Source organism: Pectinophora gossypiella, chromosome 20, assembly GCF_024362695.1.
Source record: "Pectinophora gossypiella chromosome 20, ilPecGoss1.1, whole genome shotgun sequence".
Taxonomy (NCBI): Eukaryota; Metazoa; Arthropoda; class Insecta; order Lepidoptera; family Gelechiidae; genus Pectinophora; species Pectinophora gossypiella.
In genome coordinates this window covers 11473383-11499698 of record NC_065423.1, presented here as the reverse complement: position 1 = coordinate 11499698, position 26316 = coordinate 11473383, and the positions used below count along the sequence as shown (strand labels likewise).

At 38.6% G+C, this 26316-nt stretch overlaps 2 protein-coding genes across 2 annotated transcripts; both read left to right on the top strand.

Moving 5' to 3' along the window:
• The first annotated feature begins 641 nt into the window (after positions 1-641).
• Positions 642-2909, top strand: LOC126376315 (trafficking protein particle complex subunit 3). The gene is made up of 4 exons (XM_050023644.1): positions 642-800; positions 894-1099; positions 1587-1785; positions 2749-2909. The coding sequence occupies exons 1-4, from the start codon at positions 762-764 to the stop codon at positions 2833-2835; spliced, it is 531 nt and encodes a 176-aa protein (XP_049879601.1). The 5' UTR covers positions 642-761; the 3' UTR covers positions 2836-2909.
• Positions 2910-24083: 21174 nt separating this feature from the next.
• LOC126376250 (adenosine deaminase 2-like) lies at positions 24084-25726 on the top strand. Its single transcript, XM_050023544.1, has one exon. It carries the CDS (start codon positions 24147-24149, stop codon positions 25644-25646), a length of 1500 nt encoding a protein of 499 aa, XP_049879501.1. The 5' UTR covers positions 24084-24146; the 3' UTR covers positions 25647-25726.
• The last annotated feature ends 590 nt before the right edge of the window (positions 25727-26316 follow it).

Sequence of the window (26316 nt, the reverse complement as noted above, 5' to 3'; positions counted from 1 at the left end):
GGGTACCTATATAGACGTTGTATCGATCGTTGATGCTTACAGAGTAGGTATAAGACTCGCTCAAGGGATGGCTCAAACAACAGCGTTAAAACCGTTGAACTGGTTTTGATGAAACTGCACAGTAATTATAGCTAGAACATCAGAATAATACATAGGCTGTAATTTATGTACATATTTATGTATGTAGTGGTTGCCTGGCTGAAATTGCTGTTTAGCAATAAGTCCGCCTATTGGTCTTATTTTTATTTGTATGATTATGTGCTTTGTATAATGTCGTTGGGCACTAAAGTATTATTGAATTGAATTGTACAGACGACTACTATAGGTCTACCAGAATCTGATGGCATAAAAAAAGTAAAAAAAATATTGTTGCATAGGCGACTGCTATAAAAAAAATAGTTATTTAATCTGTCAGCGATTACCCTTAATTTGTTCTCAAACTAAGTTTTGGCAACCCTGAAAACTTTTGCGTTTGGTTTGTTCGTAGTTCTATTTCTTTTTCGTTTTGCCAAATTATTTTAAATTGTGGATTGATTAAAATTAAACCTTTTATCTAAAAAACGCAGCCTTAAATTTTTAGCTTTATATTCATTTCAAATATTTAAAATATCTATTAAACTAACATGATTTTTAAACTTATTCTTTAATGAAACGTAACATAACAAAACGCAATTGACAACTCGAGTTGCTATTGGGAGGCGGAATTGGATTTGTAAATTTTGCGATTTCTAATTAATTTAATTAAAAACTACTGACGAAATATGTCTCGGCAGACTTCAAGACTCGATGCAAAGAAAGTTGTAAGTATTTCTGTACATGTCTACCCGTTTTACAAATGATTCGCTTGCATTATATCAACTGCATTTATTCATGATTTCACCAATTATTTTCAGAATTCAGAGCTGCTTACGCTTACTTATGGAGCCCTGGTATCTCAAATGTTGAAAGAAATTGAAAACACGGATGATGTGAACAAACAACTTGAAAGAATTGGTTACAACATGGGTGTACGTCTTATTGAAGATTTCTTGGCTCGGACGTCGTCAAGCCGTTGTTTGGAGATGAGGGAGACGGCTGATAAGATACAACATGCTTTCAGGTACTTTCTAACTTTTATGCTAACCTGGTAGTTTGAGGTAGATGACATTTTGAAACTGAATATTAAAACTGTTTCTATCTATGATCTATGTAGAAAAAAGTTGCTAGTTATAAAATGAGAAAGTAAACAAAAAGCTAGGAAGTGTCCATATGCATCATGACAATTTGGGGCATGTTATATAAGTCAAATAAGGAATTAATCTCCTCTCCAATTTATAACAATACCATTATTACTATATTTCTTATTCCTCTGGCCAGTTGTGGCTTCATTTATCAGTGTGTTAATCAAATATGTGACTATGGTCTTGGACTGTAATAATGATGTCCTGCCCTGCATGCCCTGACACCTGTACGGAGGAGCTTATGAATGCTGCCGAAAATGGTGTTCAGGTGCCAAGATTTTTATGCCATTTCAATTAAAACACATTAAAAGGCAAATACCCAAGCCAGTATTACGAGTTTTAATTTCAAATGTTGTTATATTACAGGTTATATCTAAACATGCAGCCAACGGTGACAAGTTGGAGCAGTTCCGGGGACGAGTTCTCCCTCGTCTGGGACCAGTGTCCACTGAGCGAGTGGGTCGAGATGCCCAGCAACGGACTCAAGTACTGTGCCCTGATCCCTGGAGCAATACGTGGGGCGCTCCAGATGGTGCAACTTGATGTGCAGTGCTGGTTTGTGCAGGTGTGTTATTTAAGTTTTCTTTTAATTTGGTCATATACCACACATTGGGGTCATATTCATATTCATTTATTGCATGTCACAAACATAAATTAAGGTAGAACATAGTAAAAAGGTACATGTGACGCCCTGCAAGGGCACGGCAATATAAAAGAGGCGACACTAGGTTCCTTATTATAATAATATTATAACAACTTAATAACATATTTTTTTAAATTACTGTGAAAGAGTGTAGGTTTGTCTATACTCTTAATATGGTAGATACTAACACACAGGGTCACTGGTAGATACTAACTGCTCTTTTTGTTTTTTGGCTAAACATGCATTCAGTTGACAGAATATAATATTGAAACGTAATAGTGAAAACCACAGAAGAGTCTTTTTGAAAAATCATGTTTATTTGTATGGGTTTTTTTTTATCAAAACCTCACAAAAATGCTAGTTTCAACTAAGGTAAAAAATTTGGAGTCAGTGTTTAGAATGTAGATCCAAAATAAATGATTTTGAATTTTGTTTACCTGAATTGAAATTCCCAGCCGCGTTGGGCGCTTGGGGTTTTTTGGGCCTTTGCCCAGCAGTGGGACACTTTAGGCTAGATAAGATAAGAAGAATTGAAATTAATTGGAAGAAGTCAATATACGGGTGTTAGTGACATCGTAACGAAAACTTTGAGGGATGATTCAGGCCATGATTCTGAGTTGATACCAAGTGGAATTTTCCGTCGCAAAAGTATGGAACGGGTAATAATTTAAAAAAACATAAAAAAAAATATAAATTTTCCGACGGAAAATTCCACTTGATATTGTCTCAGAATCATGGTCTGAATCATCCCCTTCAGTATTCGTTACGATGTCACTAACACCCCGTATGTATTTCAAAATTGCACATCCGTGGTTGTCACATAAGCAGTTATTACTTTTGTTAGATACAAACTCAAACATATTTATACTCATTTTATAATTACAGGATCAACTGAAAGGAGATGCAATAACAGAGCTGCGAGTAAAATACATAAAGCGGCTAGAAGATGCCGTGCCTGCAGGGGAAGATTAGTTTAATTAATGTATTTATTCTGTTACTTATTATAATGCTTTAAGTCTACAATTATACCTATTATTCTTTAACAATTATTTTACTCACACACATATAATGAGACCGAAGCATTCTTCCAAAATTAGGCCTCATAGCTCAGAGCACTTTTAGGACAGTCAATCTTCTTCTATGAGAAGGTGTGGGTTTGAGAGGGATTTCCAACCTCAGTAACAGAAAACAGACAACCAATGAACACAATCAAGACAGTGAATTGAAAATAAAGTTAAAAAATAGAATCCTACTACGGAAAAATCGCGTTTTAAAAAGTATGAAACCAGAATTTTTTCTCTGAAATTCTTCCAAATAATAGTTTAGAAGATAGCCGTGGTAACCAAACATAGGTCACACGCATAGGGGTCAAACACATAACCCTCCTTTTTGCTTCGCCACAGTCGGGTAAATAGACTATGCGTAAATTTCTATTGCTAATTAAATTATCACAGGCAAGAATGATGTAAAGCCTTATATATATTAAATAACAATCTCAAGTTACAAAATTCACGAATTAGGTATCACACAGAAGGGTCGGTGAGGTGTGGGTACTTAGTTCATTTTACGATGGATGTACTTCATCTATCGTATGGGTTATCAGGTGGATTACCAACTTCAGCAACCCAGGTGTCAGGGCTCATGTAACGATTACTCACTTACATCAGTAAGTAGTAACCGGGAACAACGGCTTAACGTGCCTTCCGAATCACGGATCATCTTACTTTCAGACAATTAGGCGATCACCCTGTAATGTTCTAATAAACTAGGGATCACAAAGTGATTTTTGTGATATGTCCCCACCGGGATTCGAATCCGGGACCAACGCTCAACCACTGGGCCACAGAGGCTGTTACCCCAATTGAGATATACTCGTGAGCTTGAGGCGTGAGGTATGTGTGTATCACAAATCTATTGATCGGAATAAATTAAGTAGGTAATTGTTTTCTATCCGTTATTATTTTATGGATTTAGATCGTATGTACATAGTGCGTAAACCGTATGTTGTCGGGGTATATTTTGATCTGCGATCTTATCATTAATGCTTGCCTGAAAGAATATAAAAGGGAAAGCAAAAGCGCGGAAGTCGTAGGCAGAACCAGAACCTCCCAAGTGAAGATTAGCGCCTGCAAATATTTTCATCGCAATGTTCGGAGAAACCACAATAGTGGTATTTGCTTGGCAAAAGCTTAAGTTGTTCCGATTTTTTTTTGAGCAAAACACGCGATTATTAGCAGTGATCGGGATATGTTAGTTTAATAGTGCCATTTGGGGTCAATAACCCTGAATGTTGTGGTTAATAATCACCAGATTTTTGAGATTGCGTGATTACGGTGTTATATTGTCTTCTTCTTCTAAGTATTCAATAAAAGTAAACTGTTTGAGATATTATAAGTACAGTCCTTCAAAGTTTATTGATAAACAAATAAGCAGGTAAGGGGGGGTCATAGGTGGGCCGAAGTAAGGACAATTTGTTCAGGTGGGGTTTCTCGGATGGCTCGGACTTAAAGTGCAAGTGCGGCACTGTTCCCCAAACGATGGAACATCTTACATCGTGTCCTGCGTGCCCGAACACCTGCACGCACGAGGATCTGATGAGCGCTGCAGATAGCGCCATACTTGTTGCCAAGTTTTGGGCCGGTACAATTTAGTTTGCCGGCGACACGATAAGAAGAGAACAAATAAGCAATACGTATTCGTAACTTACAAATTACTAATAATAATAATAAACGTTTATTGCATGAATTTAGGTAAGTACTTACTAAAGTATGTATTTTACAAAATAAAAATTCGATTATTGTGTTTCGAGATTCAAGATTTGGGTGACATATCCATGTTACGACAATGTCGTTATAATTACCTATTTTCTCATTAATCGGGTACATAATTATTCGAAAATACAATGTAATGGCAGAAGAGGGCGCATGTTAAACTATGTAGTACCTACCTACCGATTAAGTATAGCGAGTTAAGCGCATTCATTCACTCCTCGCATAAACCTGTACGGGTTTTCTGTTTAGAGGAGCGTCTTATTTTATTTATAAGGATTTAATTGTTTTTTTGATATTGGTGCTAATTCCTGTAAATACCATCTAATTTTATTTTAAGTTATATCTGTCATTTTCTTATCCGCCGAAAAGGAAAGGGACGGGTAATCGACAAGCATAAAATTTATGGAACACACGTCAATTTTAAGCACAAATCTAAACCAACCGTCTAAAAATTTTACATCAGTTAATAACCCGACACAGTTAGTAGACAGCATGTCAAACGGATTGCATACCAGTGACGTACCTTTTTGATTCGCTCGGGTTATTCATTCATTTACTCATTCTTCCTAAAATTAAGACTACGAATTAAGAGCTGTGAATCATCCGTCCCTTTCCTTTTCGACGGATATGAAACTGACGAATATAACTTAAAATAAAATTAGGCGGTGTCTGCAGGAATCGGGGCCATTGAATAAATAAATAAAAAAAAGTAACTGTTATCCACGAAATTAGAAGGTTAAACGAAGGAAAATCTGTACAGCGCCATCTATCTATATTGTTTTTGAAAAACGTAGCCTGGAAAGTACCTCATTCTTTATGGTCGTTTGAGACGATGCTCTGAAACAGACCGCCCAACTGGGCACCATCAGGCCTTTTGTCTTTCATATTGTACCGGGTGAGAGCTCTTAGCACTCCCCATTTGTCCGGCCAAGTATTCAATGCCATATACGGCAAAAAAATGTACCTACCTACTTATTGCTTCCATGAAAGTTTCTACTGCACTTTTTTTCTTTTTTTATACGTTCCATGGTTGTGTACTGCAAGTCTACAACACTCGGGGTAAAATGCCTCGTTCGGCACTTTAGGTAATTGGAGGACATGAAACAATAGCAATCGGAGCAGCGGCCATTTTGAAAAATTGGTTTTATCTTGTTCTATCAATCAAATTATAATGACGATTCTCTAGGTAGAGAATCTCTATACACCTGTACTCGTGGTGATTCTGAATCAAATACATACCTACATAGTAGTAAACAGAACGACAAGTTCAGTTTTTTTTTCTTTTTTTGACGTGACTTTTTGTAGATTTGCCGCAGATGGCATTAACTACTTGGCCGGACAAATGGGGAGCGCTGAAGGCTCTCACCCGGTACAACGTTTAAGACAACAGGCCTGAGGGTGCCCAGTTGGGCGCGAACCTCGGCTCAGGGCGTCGTCTGAGAGGAAAAATATTTGAAAGAATTAATCAACCCTAGTGGGTCGATAGCGATAAGCGCTGAATGAGGGAAATCGTCGACCACGCCGGCGGGGTCGGTATCGGGGTCCTGAAGTGTTTGGTGTCGCAAGCTGATTGGCTGCCTCTATGGCTAGAGTAATCGGGTCGTCGGGATCGTATATTACGTCCTTCGGACAAGTTCAGTAGAATTAGTGATTATACGTATATTTCAATAAGATAACAATTTACAATCATCTCAATGCGCGGTAAGAATTAGATCTGTCAAAGTACGTAAGCTAGTGTTGTGACGTTCATTAGAGAGGTCCCGGGTTCGAATCCCGGTGGGGACATATCACAAAAAAATCACTTTGTGAACCCTAGTTTGGTTAGGACATTACAGGCTGATCACCTGATTGTCCAAAAAGTAAGATGATCCGTGCTTCGGAAGACACGTTAAGCCGTTGGTCCCGGTTACTACTTACTGATGTAAGTAAGTAGTCGTTAATGAGCCATGTCAGGGGTATTTGGCGGCTCAATAATAACTCTGACACCAGGGTTGATGAGGTTGGTACTCCACCTTACAACCCACAGGATAGAAGAAGAAGAAGCGAAGGTTGGTGGTAGGGCTGGCAGAGGAAAATCTAGAAGGACGTGCATTGACCAAATTGGAGATGTCCTTAGAAAAGGTTTAGTACGATCTACTCTGAACCGGCGTGCGTGTATGAAGCGATTGATGAATGTGGAGGAAGCAAGAGCAGCATGTCAGGATCGAAGCAAATGGAATTCCATGATCTCTGCTTACCCCGGTCGGAATTTGGTTTTATGTGTGTTAGGGGTGTTAGTGACATCGTAACGTAAACTTGGAGAGATGATTCAGAGTATGATTCTGAGTGGAATTTTCCGTCGCAAAATTATGGAACTGGAAATATTAAAAAAAAAACACAATCATGAATTTACCGACAGGAAATTCATAATAATAATAATTCATAATCATTTATTCGCAATATTTATTTATTCCACTTGATATCAACTCAGAATCATGGTCTGAATCATCCCCATCAGTATTCATTACGGTTGTGGCGAATTACGCTCACGGTTTATTTAGATTCGATTTTTATCCATCGTAATAATTTTAATTATTATTAAGTTAATTTTGAATATTCATGACGTAATAGGTAATATTATTTTGTTAATTTCCGAACGTTCCTTTTAAAGTATCATGTTTCTGAACGTTCGCGGTTTGACATTAGATAGAGCGACTTTTGAACGCGCACGCAACATGTCGTAACTTGTCCGCTTGACCATAACTTTTGTTTTGTATGTAACAATTTAAAGAAAATATAATTACTTTACACCGAGCTATTTGCCGTTTGAATCTGAGCCACCATCAATACTCGATACCATCAAGAACACTATCCAGAACATCAGGACTACGATTCCCAATACACGAAACGGTGTTATTAACACCCTGTATATTGCCGAAACCCAGCTCTTATTTATAAATTATTAAGATAACTCTAGCTATTAAGTTTTCTTTCATACTAACCCTGATGTGTTCATGTCTAAAATAAACAAATTTGAATTTGAATTACGGCTAGGTAGATGCCTAAGTCCTCTACTATTCAGACTCATTCGTACCAGCATAACTAACTTACTCAAATTACCGACAAGTTCTCATAATTATGGCGCTCTTTCATTCCATCTCACTATATTTAAACGATGAAATTCACTAAAGCATTACCCATGTGGTGTAAATTACAACCGGCGGCCACCCCAAGGGTTTAGCTTTCAAAGAAACTCGAAAAAACATAAAAGAAAAAAGCAAAGGAAAGAAATAAAGGCAGTCGCATCCGCCATGATTTTATGCAAGGGTTGGGGAAGGATTAAGTGGTACTTAGCAGTACCGCCCCGTGCGCATTCGTTGGAATTAAAAAGTAAAAAAAACATGGCGGCGCGACGCGATGCCACGTATGATTTTGATGTGCGAGACCACAGCAAGTCTTAAGTCAAATAAATAAGTTTTTCCCCTCCGTAGCAAGTGGACATATTCGCAACTGGACAGATTCTCAGCTCGACAGATTCTCAGGTGGGTGGATTAGCAACTGGACAGGATATGTACAGTCCATCATAACGATAACCTCTTGCATCTCCATAGTATTATCCCGTTTTTCTCAGGGTCTGCTTACCTATCCTGTTTTTTCCTTTTGCCCATTTGAACCTTCCGTTATGCCATGGACTGTACATATCCTGTCCAGTTGCTAATCCGCCCATCTGAGAATCTGTCGAGCTGAGAATCTGTCCAGTTGCGAATCTGTCCACTTGCTACGGAGGGGAAAAACTTATTTATTTGACTTAAGACTTGCTGTGGGTTTCAGTCAGGCTAAGATCGTAAGACCCCTGAAGATTTGACAGGTACGTTTTTTTACAGAATCGACTGCCTGTCTGACCTTCCAACTCTTTCAGGCCTTAGGTAAATTAAAAAAAAATAAATATACTTATCCTTACTTGTACCCGGCTAATGGCCATAGGCTCGCCCCCTATTACTTAAACATAGCTGCGTAGAGTAGGTCTATACACCTCTGCATACCTCCTTCGAGGACACAGGCGTGATGCTGTATGTACGTTGTTATACTACTTACATACATACACATTAAGATCTATGTGGTTTACAGTACTCTTGGCTTGGCCTTTCTTTAAAACATCCTCGATCTGGGGGTTAAAAAGGCAACATCAAAGCAATTCTAATAAAGCAATATTGCTATTTGACATTTTGCATTGCGCACTAACTTTTATATGCGCAAAAATGTCAAATTGATTTTTGAGATGAATTTGCTTCAATGTGGCCTTTTTAACCGTCCTGATTAACGGCCTCCGTGGTCTAGTGGTTTAAGCGTTGGGCTCACGATCCGGAGGTCGCGGGTTCAAATCCCAGTGGAGACATAATTATCACAAAAATCACTTTTTCATCCCTAGTTTGCCGTGCTTTGGAAGGCACGTTAAGCTGTTGGTCCCGGCTACTTAGTTACTGATGTAAGTACGTAGTCGTTACATGAGCCATGTCAGGGGCCTTTGGTGGTTCAATAGTAACCCTGACACCAGGGTTGATGGGGTTGGTAATCCACCTCGCAACCCACACGATAGAAGAAGAAGAACCCCCCTGATCGCGGTGTGTACAACTAGGCCTTCCTCTTCTTACTCTATCACTTATACCAGTGTCATAAATCATATTTTTTTCTTTAAAAAATAGTTGAGTTATCATCATCAGCCCATTAACGTCCCCATTGCTGGGGCACGGGCCTTCCCTATGGATGGATAGGGAGATCGGGCTTTAAACCATCACGCGGGCCCAGTGCGGATTGATGGTTATTAACGACTGCTAATGCAGCCGGGACCAATGGCTTAACGTGCCTTTCGAAGCACGGAGGAGTTCGAGATGAAAACTTTTTTTTGTGGTCACCCATGGTTGAGTATCTAATCTATTTCAATGATAGTTTAGCCAACATAACACACGTCGTGAAACAAGACACAAGTAATGTATGAGAGCCGTCACCTCTCCCCTTTAATCTTGTAATTGCCTTGCTGTTGTACTTCTGTTTCAACTACCATCAGTGACTGTCTTTGATAATACCTTCTGTAACTCAGGACATAGAATACATAAATAATAATACCTACTATGAATTTAGGGGAGTAATGATAAAATAGGTAATCATCACGTTTAATATAGTCAGCGCTATCTATAAATGTTTTTGGCAAATGTAGCCTCGAAAGTCCATCATTGCTTCAATATGGCCTTTTTACTCGACACAAGCCCTCCTACAACTATACGTTTAATTCTGCTGGCCAGTTATTCTGTGCGCCATGTGGCCGAACCTTCAAATCGAAGTTCGGTTTTGCTAGCCACATTAGAGCCTATCATAACAACGACCTGGGATAGACATTTAGGAGTCGCCGTCGTCGGATGCACAAAAATATATATATCATCAAAACCGTCACCACCTGAGCTAAATCATCTACCCAGGTGCATTAAATTTACTTTTGAAAAACATTTTTGACTCCCGCTCCGGTTCGTTCTTGGAGCAAAGTTTGGCCATTGCTATTCAGCGCGGTAATGCGGCGAGCGTTATGGGCACCTTTGCACCGGGAACGGTCAGGGGCGGGTTATTTATGGACTAAGATTTTTTAATAATTTTATTGACAAATTGTATATTTAGTATTAATAATACTTGAAAAACTTTATTCACCTTATTCACCTGGTTGCATTAAAACTTCAAGTTTACTTTATACTTCACAGGTTAAATACTACACAGTAAAAACACGTTGCCAGTCCAGTGATCCATATGCGGGTCATGACGGACTAGCTCCATACGTCCATGACCCATACATATAGATGGTGTTTTTTAAATTTTTTAAATTTTTGACGTGACTTATTGTAGATTTGCCGCAGATGGCATTAACTACTTGGCCGGACAAATGGGGAGCGCTGAAGGCTCTCACCCGGTACAACGTTTAAGACAACAGGCCTGAGGGTGCCCAGTTGGGCGCGAACCTCGGCTCAGGGCGTCGTCTGCGAGGAAAAATATTTGAAAGAATTAATCGACCCTAGTGGGTCGATAGCGATAAGCGCTGAATGAGGGAAATCGTCGACCACGCCGGCGGGGTCGGTATCGGGGACCTGAAGTGTTTGGTGTCGCGAGCTGATTGGCTGCCTCTATGGCTAGAGTAATCGGGTCGTCGGGATCGTATATTACGTCCTTCGGACGCCGATACTTTTCAGTACCGTCCCTAAGCGGAATGTACTCGGAAGCCGCAACTACCAGGGGATTTGGGTGGTGCGGAGCAGAATCGAAAAAACGTTTGGAAGCTAATTTGAGCCATTGGGCAATGGTTGGCAGACCTAGGTCAATGTGCAGATTTTCATTGCGAAGGAACCACGGAGCTCCCGTGGCTTTCCGCATGAAACGATTTTGTATTACCTGTAGACGGTGAATTTGAGAGGGACTCGCGTGAGCGAAAACTACCCCTGCATAGGTCATGATCGGACGGAGATAGATGGTGTAAAACCATATAAACCAATCCGTTTAAAACGAAAAAACCTTTTAAAACTGAAATCAACCATTTAAGTATTTCGGTTTATAACGGCTGCTGTTGATATGACTATGTTTTTGGTAATTACAACTACATTTTCTATAACGGAGTCGGGAGTACTTACCTATAAATAATGTAAAGAATTTTTGAATGTGTAATAACAGTATACTTAATACTGTTATTGATAATAATTTCCTTAGCGTGTTTAGTTCTTTGGGCACTTTTTATTGATATTCTATCTTCTTCTATGACGTCAAGAGACCAAAAATTGCCCATAATGAAGTTTAAAACACAGTTCTTTTGTTGTAGGCGAGTTTTCAACGGCTTAAAACAATTTATTTGGGGTTGTTTATACATTGTTTTAAGTTTACGCGGTTATTATCATAATTAAAACACATAAATCATATATCGGGAGTCTCATATTCCTACTTTAAACGCGGTAAGAACCCGTTATTATGTGTTTTAATTATGATTTATTTGGGGGTTTAAATCGGCAACATTTGGCTTAAAACGGCAACATTTGGTTTAAAACGTTTTAAATCGGTTGTTTTACATCTATGTCCCATACACACGAGTCACTGAGAAACGATCAGGTACGGTCACGAGCATTAATATGTATACACTGGTACCATGTCACATTAACTTTTTTGACAAATTGAACTGTAAGTCTCACTAAATGTCAAATATGTTAGTGCGACAGAGTCCTAAAGTGGATACATTATATTGCTCATGACTGTACGCACTAAGCGCGGGTGCTCTACTTGGATCCCGGGTAACTTAGCGAAGGTTGAAGTAATATGCGGGACTTGTAAGGAAGTCAAAACATTTTGTATGGGGACTGTCAACGTGTTAACCCCCTGTGTCCTGTTTATCGAAACTTACAAGTCTTGTATTACTTACAAGAATTTTTCTTGTAAAAAATTTCATTATTACAAGAATGTGTTTATCAAAACAACACATTTAAATTACAAGTTGTTACAAGTGTCAATATTTATTTCACAAGTATATTTTACAACCCCTCTACTTTTTTTGATAAACGTAATTTTCATGTAAGGGAGTAACTTGTAGCTTGTAAACGTGTAACTTGTAAGTTTTGATAAACACAGCACTGGTCTATTCAAAAGTGATTTAAAAAAAAAAACGCTTACTAGTTTTTTAGGAGCTCGGTGGCGCAGCGGTAAACGCGCTCGGTCTGCGATTGTTGAAGTTAAGCAACTTTCGCAAAGGCCGCTCATAGGATGGGTGACCACAAAAAAAAAGTTTTCATCTCGAGCTCCTCCGTGGTTCGGAAGGCACGCTAAGCCGTCGGTCCCGGCTGCATTAACAGTCGTTAATAACCATCAATCCGCACTGGGCCCGCGTGATGGTTTAAGGTCCGATCTCCCTATCCATCCATAGGGAAGGCCCGTGCCCCAGCAGTGGGGACGTTTTTCATTGTAAGGCCACGTTAATACAATCATGAAATAAAACAAAAAATATTTTGGATTTTTAGGTGTGTTAAATGTTACATTTCCTATTTTTATGAAATCGAAGTTTGTTGTAATCCACGTGATCACTCCTGCCAGTCCTACAAAGATCACGCCCAATCCAGCTGTTACCAGTTTCCAGTGATGTCCGAAAAAATCTTTAATCGAATCTAAGTCAATATTGAGTGCCATTTTCGTAAGGATTTATTTACTCGGTAGATCTTTCACTCGACAATCAGATTGTTACCGCAGTCTTCACACGTTTACTGAAATGGACAATTAAGTTTATAAATACAAAAAGCTATAAAAGGGTGAATATAAAAATGTGCCAAGTTTGCCAAGTTATTTTTTCGTGAAAAATTGGTTTCCGACATGAAAAAGGATCCAAAAGGATCCTGGGTTCCGACATGAAAAAGGATCCGAAAGGATGTCGGAACCCAATTTTTCACGAAAAAATAATATGAAAGTTCGCCACCAAACTTGACATTTTGATATTCACCCAAAAACATCATGAGGAAACCAAGTAGAACAAAATCCCAGTAAGCGCCTAAGTATTTAAAATATCACATTCGGATATGATTTTTAACAGACTTCAAAAAAGGAGGATGTTATCAATTTGCTTCATCTGGTAAGAACTTCCTATCTGACTCTCCAACCCGGGGAGAAAGCCAGCCACTGGGCACGGCTCCCACTGTTTTCAGAGGTATGTGTTCTGTAATTGGGCTAGGTTTTCCCTTCGGGTTGGAAGGTTACATTGAAAGTGGTTTCTGTAGAAAACCGGACCTGTCAATCAAACGGTTACGTATGTGGAAATGAGATGACGCTAGGGATACAGCCTCCACGGTCTAGTGGTTAGAGTGTTGGTCTCGCGATCGGAGGTCCGGGTTCATTACCCAAAGGAGAACTTCTTCGAAATCACTTTGTGAGACTGTCCGTCGTTTGGCTAGGGCATTCTCAACTCACCTAATTATCCGAAAAAGTAAGATTATTTCGTGCTTCGGAAGGCACGTTAAACCGTTGGTCCCGCACGGCTAGCCCAAACGTCTCCACCAACTTGCAGTGAGCAGCGTGGTGGAGAATGCTACATTCCCCTTCCGGTTGATTGAGGGGAGGCCTGTGCCTAGCAGTGGGACGTTGTATAGGTTCTCAATCAACCGGAGGGGGGTATGGAGCATACTCCACCACGCTGCTCCAATGCGGGAGGTGTAGACTTCCTTCTACTTATTCCGTGCTTATAACAATGGTCAAACCTACCGCTCGAAGCTTTCTTCTAGTCGCACCACGATTATGGACTCTATGAAAGGTGGCATTAGGTGTTTGTGTTGTGTTATTGACACTCTTTCCGTGACTAAATATCATAAATAATTTATACCAAAGTACGTAAATAATTTCAAAAGTTTCACATTCCGAATCCACAAGGACTTTCTATATAAGTGTAATGTAATGTCATTGTGGGGATTCTATTCTCTTTGAGTTCATTTTAAAAGTAACAAATGTGATAGTAAGTAGGTGTAATGTGTAGCAAAGAGAATATTTATCTAAATAATATATAAAAGGAGAAACTGACTGACTGACATACCTATCAACGCACAGGCTATACGGCTAAACGCAGGCACTTGAAATTTGGAAGGGACGTAGCTTAGGTACCGTAGAGGTGCACTAAGAAAGGAATTCCCGGAATTCCCACAGGAACGGGAATTAGCGGGAAAATCCTTTTGTATGAAAAATCTAAACCGCTTAAGTTAGAGGCTTGAAATTTGGCATGCAGGTACCTTAGTTAACTTAAAGCTTAGTTGCAACAGGATATTGCAAAATTTCCATGGAAACGGGAGTTATTGGGAAAAAAAATGTATGAAAAAATCTAAACTGCATAAGTTAGATGCTTGAAATTTGATATGCACTCCCACACGCACTAAGATCTCTCTTTTATAACACGCCACGCGGACGAAGTCGCGGGCAAAAGCTAGTTATTACTATAAGTTCGACGATTGAGGTTGCTTGGTTGGTTGTGGTTGGTTGTTTTTTGGTTGCTTTTGAGGTTTTTTTTCTTTGAAAGTCACATAGATGGCGTTGTTAAGTTTCGAATGCTGACGGTACGGCTAGCGGTGTATAACCATACGAGTTCCTTAACTGAACAACGCCATGTGACTTTTAAAGAACGTAAACTGGAAAGTTCCTTATTGTCATGGCAAAAGACATTTTTTTTCTTTTGATGGGTTTGCTCTTGAAAACACAACACACAAATAGCAAAGACTTATCACACAGATACAGGGTCGATATTTTTCGAGGAGAGCTGCAGCGTACGAGCTGCTGGAGATCATGGGATTAGCTATAGTCCAGTTGGAAGAACGCTTGACTCCTACTTTGACATCTGGTTGACATTGAATAGCAAAGAAAAAGTACCGAAGACAAAGCAGCATGGTCTTACGATCTTAGCCTGACCCTCAAATGGGCAAAAGGAAAAATTATAAAAAAATACGGAAGGCCTTCCATATTGAAATTGAACAGCAAAGGAAATGTACTGAAGACTAGGCAGCATGGTCTTAAGATCTTAGCTGACCCTCAAATAGGCAAAAGGAAAAATAATAAAAAAAAAAACAATTTCTTTCTAATCTGTAAATTATCTACACATTTTATGTCATCGGCGCGTTTCAAAATTTTGTGTGTTATTTATTAAATACTAAATAATTATTAAATTTATTAGCTTTAAATCATGCCAGTGTAATAAAAATAACTAAGAAATTATAGTAGAAGGATATTTTATTGCTAGTCAAAATGACACTTGATTTTCTACCACGAGTGGATAACTGCTGTTTTTCCATAAATTTAAAACTTGGATCTATTTTGATTGCCGTTTATTGCATTGTAAGTTGTTTGCGTTATACTAGTTGTGAGGTCAATGACCAACCTCATCAACCCAGTGCCTTGTTTATCAAAACTTACAAGTGTACACGATCACAAGCTACAAGTTACAAGTGCGTGTAAATTTCGTTTATCAAAAAAAGTAGTGGTCCAGTGGTTTGAGCGTTGGGCTTAAGATCCGGAGATCCCGGGTTCAAATCCTGATGGGGACATATCACAAAAATTACTTTGTGATCCCTAGTTTGGTTAGGACATTACAGGCTGATCTCCTGATTGTCCGAAAGTAAGATGATCCGTGCTTCGGAAGGTACGTTAAGCTGTTGCCGCTGTTGGTCCCGATTATTTCTTACAGATGTAAGTAAGTAGCCGTTACACGAGGCATGTTACAAGTGTAAATATTTATTTCACAAGTAAGTATATTTTACAATTTACAAACTTAATTTAGACGTACCTATGAGTAACTTGTGAACGTGTAGACTTGTAAGTTTTGATAAACACGACACTGGTTACTACATTGAATAAAGTAACATAACATATTTTATACTTTATTGCACAAATAGGAAATACAAAAACAAAAGAGTAATAGAAAGAGTACAATAGGCGGCCTTATTGTCAAGTAGCAATGTCTTTACAAGACATATTCAATACACTTACAAGTATATAAACTACATAACATCAATATACATAATATAATTGTGATAATAGATAAATAACAATACTTAAACTACTACATATACTATGGTAGTAAAGAAGTAGATATCATTATGAAGATGAAGATGAAATAGAACTAAGGAAAGGGGCTGACTTGCCCTTTAAAGTACCTTGTTTACGTCTAATAAAGTCCAGTATGCTCTGCACGGTAAGCAGAATTATATCGAGGCCTTTGACCAATAGCCGTTTGACGTCCATCTACGTAGATAGCATTCGTATCGTCTATTGGTCGAAGCGCACAATATAATTCGCGCCGCGCGCGGCGCGGTTGTCATGCAGACCCGGCTGGGGGGTTAAAAAGTCCACATCGATGCAATTCATCTAGAAATGGAATATTGCAATTTGCGTTTGCGCATATAAAAGTAAATTGACATTTGCGCATATAAAAGTAAGTGCCCCATCATGCAAACAAATGTCAAATAGCAATATTGCTTTTTAGATGAATTGGTTCGAGGTGGCCTTTTTAACCCTCCTGTTTTTTTTTTTTTAGTTTTTGGCCGTATTCAATGCGGCAAGAGCCAATGTGGAGTCAGTGGGCTGTAAGGGGTCCAAACACTTTTCAGGCACTATGGCGGACATAATGAACGTATTTGAGAAAGCTCAAAATATTACCGCTGCTATATTAGTTGTATGCGCTATTTTGTTACTTATTGGAATTATTATGGTAAGCTAAATCACGTCTAATATTATATACATACATACATAAACTCACGCCTATTTTCCACCGAGGTAATCATAGTCTCTGCGACTATGGAATTCCATTTGCTTTGAGAGTAGATCGTACTGAACCTTTTCTAAGGACATCTCCAATTTGGTCAATGTCTAGGGCTTCCTCTGTCAGTCCTGTCATCAACCTTCGTTTTTTATAACACTTTCGTAATTCTATTATCCTCCATCCGCTCTACGTGTCTAACTCAACATTCCCTAACCCTATTACGTTTAATATTATAAATGCGAAAGTAATTCCCTCTGTGCAGTTACTCTTTTACGATAAAAATACGAAAACAATTCTGACGAAATTTGGTACAGAGATAGATGAGTTTATGTATGTCATCATCATCAGCCGTACGACGCCCATTGCTGGGCATAGGCCTCCCCCAAGGATCTCCACGACGATCGGTCCTGCGCTGCCCGCATCCAGCGGCTTCCCGCGACCTTCACCAGATCGTCGGTCCACCTTGTAGCGGGCCTACCCATTGAGCGTCGTCCGACACGTGGTCGCACTTCTAGAACCTTTCCGCCCCCTTTATGTATGTATGTTTAAAATATTATATTTCATTTAATATTTTATTTATTTGACGAGTGGTAGCCCAGTTGGTAGAACGTTAGATTCTAATCGAGCACAGGCCTAAACCAAAAATTGTCGAATTTGTTTTCGAATTCACGTTTGGATCATAAATGATTATCACGTGCGGTGGAGTAAAACGTCGTGAGGAAACCCACATTCCCGAGAAATGCATTTTCGGAGGTATGTGACTTAACCTGTATTAAGCTGGTTTTCCCTTCGCGGGTCGGAAGGTCAGACAGACAGTCGCTTCTGTAAAAAACCGGACCTGTCAATTCTTGAAGTTAGTTAAGCGGACCTTGTGAAAAACGGGATAATGCTAGAGAGATGATGATGTTTTTTTTTTATTTATTTTTTGTTTCAGAGCGTCCCAATACTTTGCTCAATATTTATCATTGTAGCGTTTATTGTATTCGTGTTAGGCGCAATTGTATCAACAGTCGTATTGGTTGCCTCAATAATAAAAATCGAGTCGTGTAAAATTACTGGCGTGTTATCTTCTTGTTTGGGATTCATTTTACCATTACGTAAGTACTTAATGCTAATACAAGGCAGTGATTGGATTAGATAGAGCGATTTCTAGTCATTGACCTCAAAAGACAAAAAAATGTACGAAGAAAGCGTTTTAAATTCCTGAAAAAATGTTTACCATTATACATAATATGTGAACACATGTGTATAAAATTTAATTAATAAACACTTTTTGCTTAAATAAGTACTTACTTATATCGGGTGTTAGTGACAAGTAACGAAAACTTTGAGGGATGATTCAGACCTGAGTTGATATCAAGTGTAATTTTCCGTCGCGAAAGAACTGAAAATAAAGGAGAATGGGCGAATCTGGTCCAAGAACCTCCACTGATGAGACTTATATGTAATGAAAGCTTATGCTTTCTCTATGAATCTGGCAAAGTTCTATCAGATTCTGTCCCGGGGTTCTTTTTTTACGGCCATGTTTGTCCTGGCTAAAAATGTGATAAAATACAGTGGGAGCTAAAATCGACTCAAGATTTCTTGCTGGATAACTAAGTCTACATAAATAATTATGTATCATATTGTATATCATTTTAAAGAGGATCTTTTCCAGAATCCGAAACATAAAAAAAAAAAACAAAAAAAGTCTATGTAAGCGAATTATACTCAATTTACTTCTGCAGCGCCATTGTTTCTCGGTAGCTAAGTTCAAGTTTCATGCCTTTTACCCCTTCCAAAAGTATCTTACCGATTTTTTTATATTGCTTCCTAAATTTGATCTGAGTGATAATAACAAGAAAAATAAATAGACACCTCTCCGATAGAGACCGCCTAAGCTATTGCATATTGCAAGAAATCGTCATCATTAGCAAGTCATTACGGTATTGCATATTATAAGCTTATCAGCAACTTGGAACTTGGTCCAAGAACCTCCACTGGTGAGACTTGCATGTAATGATAGCTTATACTTGTCCTATGATTCTAGCAAAGTTCTATCAAACTCTGTCCTAGGGTTTTTTTACGGCCATGTTTGTCCTGAGTGTACAGTAGTGGACTGCAAAATCACCTCAGGATTTGTTGTCGAAAAACTATTTAACTAAGTCTATATACATAATTATTATATATCATAATGTATATCAATTTTAAAGGGAAAGGTTATCAGAATCAGAAACACAAATAAAAAAAATGCATTATGTAAACGACTTTTAGCCAACTCACGTCCGTAGCACCATTTTTCTCAGCAGCTACGTACGAGTTTCGCGCCTTCCAACCTTTCCAAAGGAGCCCAATCATTTTTTGCTTCTTCTGATATTGCATTCTTAACCTGACAAGTGACAACAAAGAAAAAAAAAATAAGAAGAAATAAAATAGATACCATTCCGATAGAGGCCGCGTAAGCTATGGACCTATTGCAAGATAACGTACTCAAAGGCTAGTCATTATAATCCAACAGACGTAACATGATTAGAATGCGGGAGGACGCAAATGTAGTATGTTTTCTTTCACCACAATCTTGTTTTATTAATCCAGGCTTATATATTGTCTTATAAACAATGCCGAATGGTACAACAAACGTATCGTAAACGTAAGGTTGCCTGGTAGTAATTGCTACCTTGGCAATAAAGCCGCCTTTTGCACCAGTTATTGCCTGAACTTGTTTAATAAATGTGTTTCTTTTGTATACAATAGAGTCATTATTATTGCATCTTGATTAGAATGACTTATTTCTTGTTTCTCTCGTATTAAGCTGTATACTGTTAGTGTTAAAGAGACACATATTTCGTCTCTTTCGCATAAGGCGATGTACTACATTTCCGTCCCGCCGCATTCTAATCATGTTACGTCTGTTGGATTATAATGACTAGCCTTTGAGTACGTTATCTTGCAATAGGTCCATAGCTTACGCGGCCTCTATCGGAATGGTATCTATTTTATTTCTTCTTATTTTTTTTTCTTTGTTGTCACTTGTCAGGTTAAGAATGCAATATCAGAAGAAGGAAAAAATGATTGGGCTCCTTTGGAAAGGTTGGAAGGCGCGAAACTCGTACGTAGCTGCTGAGAAAAATGGTGCTACGGACGTGAGTTGGCTAAAAGTCGTTTACATAATGCATTTTTTTTATTTGTGTTTCTGATTCTGATAACCTTTCCCTTTAAAATTGATATACATTATGATATATAATAATTATGTATATAGACTTAGTTAAATAGTTTTTCGACAACAAATCCTGAGGTGATTTTGCAGTCCACTACTGTACACTCAGGACAAACATGGCCGTAAAAAAACCCTAGGACAGAGTTTGATAGAACTTTGCCAGAATCATAGGACAAGTATAAGCTATCATTACATGCAAGTCTCACCAGTGGAGGTTCTTGGACCAAGTTCCAAGTTGCTGATAAGCTTATATGCAATACCGTAATGACTTGCTAATGATGACGATTTCTTGCAATAGGCAATAGCTTAGCCGGTCTCTATCGGAGAGGTGTCTATTTATTTTTCTTGTTATTATCACTCAGATCAAATTCCGGAAGCAATATAAAATAAATCGGTAAGATACTTTTGGAAGGGGTAAAAGGCATGAAACTTGAACTTAGCTACTGAGAAACAATGGCGCTGCAGATGCAAATTGACTATAATTCGCTTACAAAAAGATTTTTTTTGTTTTTTTTTTTTATGTTTCGGATTCTGGAAAAGATCCTCTTTAAAATGATATACAATATGATACATAATTATTTATGTAGACTTAGTTATCCAGCAAGAAATCTTGAGTCGATTTTAGCTCCCACTGTATTATATCACATTTTTAGCCAGGACAAACATGGCCGTAAAAAAAGAACCCCGGGACAGAATCTGATAGAACTTTGCCAGATTCATAGGGAAAGCATAAGCTTTCATTACATATAAGTCTCATCAGTGGAGGTTCTTGGACCAAGTTTCATACAAAAGTGCCCATTGTCATTTAAAAAATAACACTTAAATTTTCATGATTTTTCCGACAAGAAATTCCACTTGGTATCAATGATAGTGACACCGTAACAAATACTAAGTGGGATGATTCAGGCCATGATTCTGAGTTATTTAATATCAAGTGGAAATTTTCATCAACGCGCATCGCTAACACCATGTAAACTTCCGTGTTTCGAAATCCGGAATTTGCCAGATTTATAAAACCGCTTCCATAGTAAACAACTAGGTATTACCACGTACATAGTTGGTGCCAAAAATCGCTCTACCTACATTCCGATCACTGTTAATAAGATATTTCGCAATAAATCCAACCGTATAAGGGTAATAAATGAATTAATAAAAATACGGGTGTATTTTTAGTTCAACGTCAGAACACGAAATTACCATGCCAATTTGTATGAAAAAGCGTGTGCTTTTTAACAGTTTGTACGTTCTATGACGTCACAGTGTTGTGACGTCATAGAAAAACGTGACAAAATGTCGCTCTCATTACTTTAACCTCCACTTCCCCTCCCCTTCCCCTCCCCTTCCTCCCCTTCTTTTTACCTTCTTTTGTTTTCTTTAATAAAATTCGTAAATAAGTTAAATAGAAAAAACAATACGTTTTTGTCGCCTTTAGACCTGTCTTTATTTAGTAATTAGAAATTCATAATTTATCTTTTACCTAAGAAACTACCCAATTCCTTGACTTCTTTAGACGCGACGTTCGCCTTCTCTTTAATTTGTGTTTGTTTGCCCTTCTTGGTCTTCCCCTTCCTCTCTTTCCTTCTATGATGGCTCTATTGTACTATGTATTCATACTATATCTTATTTCAGTGTTGCTGTACTTCATAATTGTCGTGAACTCGTATGCAGATGAAATGTAACAGAAGACATGTAACATACACATAAACAGCCTATATACGTCCCACTGCTGGGCAGAGGCCTCGCCTCTATCAACCGTTGGGGGTGTGGAGCATTCTCCACCACGCTGCTCCACAGCAACAGAAGATATGTAGCTGTAAGCAATTCATTCAAGGTCGGCCTTCAATGCCTATGTACGTGAAGATATACATCAGTTTTGTAATATAAAAAGTAATTAAAACACATAATAACGGGTTCTTACCGCGTTTAAATGGGGATATGAGACTCCCGATATTTCGACACTGTTGCAAGTGCCATGATCACGGGATGACTGATGAGATTGGAGTGGAGTAGATCCATAATTTTCTACGGGCAGACATATCTGTCTACCCTCTTTCTTTGCCGCTTGTTTATGTTTTTGATATCGGAATGTTCGGAACCATCCGAACTCGCACCAAACTCACTACGACAAACCGCACTCACTGTGTCCTCACGTTTTTTCACCACATTTCATTTTTCTACCTACTCCACTCCAATCTCATCAGTCATCCCGTGATCATGGCACTTGCAACAGTGTCGAAATATCGGGAGTCTCATATCCCCATTTAAACGCGGTAAGAACCCGTTATTATGTGTTTTAATTATGATAATAACCGCGTAAACTTAAAACAATGTATATAAAAAGTACTTAATGAGTATGCTACTTGAAAGGAACAAATCATATTCATCGATAAGTTATGTAACTTTATGATTATAGTATTTTTTTCTTATTGTTATAAATGAATAGACTGCTTGAAGCCGTGACCTCCTGGTTGGAGAAACACTTCACTCTCATTGCGAGGTCCCACGTTCATAACAAAAAAAAACATAACAATAATTGCCTATATACGACCCACTGCTGGTCACAGACTCAATCAACCGAAGGGGGCATGGAACATACTCCACCACGCTGCTCCACTACGGGTTAGTGGAGGCATTTGGGCTAGTAGCCCGGGACCAACGGCTCAACGTGCCTTCCGAAGCACGGAAGGATGGAACGCAGATTCACTTAACTTTGCAGATCCAGTGACATTTTGTAACAAGAAAATTTTATGTCAGCCAATATGGACTCACCTATACATAACATACAATACAATAGGCAATACAGTACAGACATTTATTTATTTTAACACAGGAACGACATAATCATAATAATATTAATAATGTATACATACATTACACATCTGTAATAAAGTATAATTTGTATTGTAACTGCATTGTAAATTAAGTATATTCCAAGGTTTTTAATTAAACAAATTGTTAGAATTTTGAATTGGCATCTTATTTATACGTCAGAGAAAGTCGTAAAGAGGCTGAATAAATATAAAGCTATTACCACTGAAACTAAATCTCATTACCTCAACATCATTAATTTAAGAGCCACGCTCTGTGCTTTGTTTATCAAGAGTTACAAGTCTACACGTTCGCGAGTTACAAGTTACTCACAAGTACTTGTAAATTACGTTTATCAAAAAAAAATACAGGCAATGTATAATATACTTCTGCAATAAATAATGACACTTGTAACAGGTAATTTACATGTGTAGTTTTGATAAACACATTCTTGTAATACTGTAAATTTTTAGAAGAAAATTTCTTGTAATACAGGTCTTGTAAGTTTTGATAAACAGGGCATTGGTCATTGTACCTAGTATTCTCCGTTCTTGACCGTCAAAGGCCAAAGGCCAATTCCTTGACTTCCTGATAAGACACGACATTCGGCTTCTCTTTCTTGGTCTTCCCCTTCCTTTCTTACAATACAATTAGCAAACACCTACATCATTTTAATCATCATCATCATCATCATCACCAGCCCGTTAACGTCCCCACTGCTGGGGCACGGGCCTTCCCTATGGATGGATAGGGAGATCGGGCCTTAGACCACCACGCGGGCCCAGTGCGGATTGGTGGTTATTAACGACTGCTAATGCAGCCGGGACCAACGGCTTAACGTGCCTCCCGAAGCACGGAGGAGCTCGAGATGAAAACTTTTTTTTTTGTGGTCACCTATCCTATGACCGGCCTTTGCGAAAGTTGCTTAACTTCAACAATCGCAGACCGAGCGCGTTTACCGCTGCGCCACCGAGCTCCGAGATTTTAATCTTATCAGCCGTTATTTAATATTATAGTATCTGTCATTATTATTTATACAGCACAGAACCACATGCTAGTCGCGTAGGGGTATCATTTTACAAAATGTTTTATTTTTTACAAATACCAATTGTATTGTTCTATTATAAAATCTATATTAATCCAATTGACGCTCAACAAAACCGACGAGGGGTCATCGCACGGGCCAGTTCACGCGCAGCGCTACTCCACGGCACACCAGCGCACGCGCATCAGAATGACTCACCACTGGACAGTCATAACATTACTTATTTACATCACTTGCCAGCTCAGTGACGCAAAGCACAATAAACGGGAAGATCTTATCAGAAATGAAGCCCTCCTCACTCTCGGAGGAAACACGACACTCACAGATAAAGAAGCTGAAGTAAATAATTGTCTAATGCGACATAAGTTCGCGGAGGTCAACTATGCGTTTGATAACCCCCAGTACTTCAACTTTTCAAGACATTTCTTCGATTATAAAGATGAAATAAGAGACTCCAAAGTGTATAAGATCATCAAAGATTTACCCAAAGGAGCAGCGTTGCATGTGCATGACATGGGCATCCTAAGTCCAGATTACTTAATGAATATAACGTACAAGAGCAATCTGTATGCATGCTTCGACAAAGATAAAGTGAATTTAAAATTCGCGAACAATATTCCGGCAATTCCTTGTGGCGCTAAATGGCAGCTCATGAGTGAAGCCAGAACCTCTTCTGGAGATGTGAAGAAGTTTGACGCAGAGTTAAGAAAACATTTCACCCTTGTAGTCAATGATCCTGATAAAGTATACCCTTGCATCAAAGACACGTGGGATACATTCATGAAGTACTTCTTTACCGTGCAGCCAATGTTGTCCCACCGACCGATTTGGGAAGAATATTTCTATGACGCTTTAAAACTCTTCCGAGAACATAATATTATGTACGTGGAGGTCCGAAGCGTTTTACCCAATTTGTACGAGTTAGACGGAACTGTTTATGACCCTTTAATTACTGCTAAAGCCTATAAAAAAACTATCGAGAGATTCAAGAAGGATCACCCAGATTTTTACGGTGCAAAATTGATATACGCTCCACCAAGGAAAGTAGACAGAAAGACACTGGACGAATACTTGAAGCTAGCCAGAAGAATAAAGCAAGATATGACAGAAGCTTTCGCTGGTTTTGATCTGGTCGGTCAAGAGGATTTGGGTACTCCCTTGATAGAATTTGTACCACAATTGTCTGCCGCTAAAGACCTCGATTACTTCTTTCATGCCGGAGAAACTGATTGGTACGGTTGCCTTACCGATGAGAATTTGGTTGACGCAATTTTGCTGGGAGCCAAGAGGTTAGGTCATGCGTATGCATTGCCTAAGCATCCCTTGTTAATCAAAGAAGTTTTGGATAGAAATATAGGGTTAGAAGTGAATGTGATATCAAATGCAGTGCTATCGCTGCTAAGAGATGTGCGCAACCATCCTTTAGCAACATTCCTGGCCCAGAATCTACCAGTGGTTCTCTCCAGTGATGATCCGGGAGTATGGGAAGCAGATCCAGTTTCTGATGACTTTTATGTAGCATTTGTAGGAGTAGCAAGTAGACTGTCAGACTTAAGGATGTTGAAGGAATTAGCAATCAACTCTCTGAAATACAGCGCTTTTTCAGCGCAAGAAAGAGAGAACGCCTTTAAGCGGTTCAATAACCAATGGTATACGTTTATTAATAACTTTAAATGTTCCAAATATTGAAAAATAAAACGTGAAATGAACCATAACATTATTGTTTTTATGACGTCTTTGTTTGCTAATAAACTTTATCAATTATGAAATGGTTTCAGTGTTATTGTAGATAATAATGACTCAATGTAGTAGAATTGTTAGGTATAGTAACATGTAGTAACATGTTTATCTAGCCACTATTTTGGAATAGTTTCCTGAATGTTTGTTTACAAACATGTTTTTTTCCTCGAAGTAATAATGAATTAATGTTATTCAGTATAAACATAAATCATCATCATCAGCCGTATGACGCCCACTGCTGGGCATAGGCCTCCCCCAAGGATCTCCACGACGATCGGTCCTGCGCTGCCCGCATCCAGCGGCTTCCCGCGACCTTCACCAGATCGTCGGTCCAAACATAAATAATTAAGGAAAATTAAAAAAACATTTTTAAATGACTATAGGCACAAATATATAGAACTTGGTCGACGACTGCTTCGCTGAACACCCAAAGTGTGCTCCTGGTGGTAGAACGAGTAAATTTTGTATGATCCGTAGTGCTCCTTTGGTGGTTTGGTGGAGCACATCTTATGTCGTTATATTTATGGTTCCACTTTACCCCTACAAAGGATGGAACACATGATGACTATTTTATTTGCACTTGACTCTGAAGAGTACTTCAAATAAGTTATTAATAAAA

Coding starts and splice junctions, on each gene's coding strand:
- LOC126376315 (XM_050023644.1), top strand. CDS start 762: ATGTCTCGGCAGACTTCAAGACTCGATGCAAAGAAAGTT. Junction 801..893: donor GACTCGATGCAAAGAAAGTT/GTAAGTATTTCT, acceptor AATTATTTTCAG/AATTCAGAGCTGCTTACGCT. Junction 1,100..1,586: donor AAGATACAACATGCTTTCAG/GTACTTTCTAAC, acceptor GTTATATTACAG/GTTATATCTAAACATGCAGC.
- LOC126376250 (XM_050023544.1), top strand. CDS start 24,147: ATGACTCACCACTGGACAGTCATAACATTACTTATTTACATCACTTGC.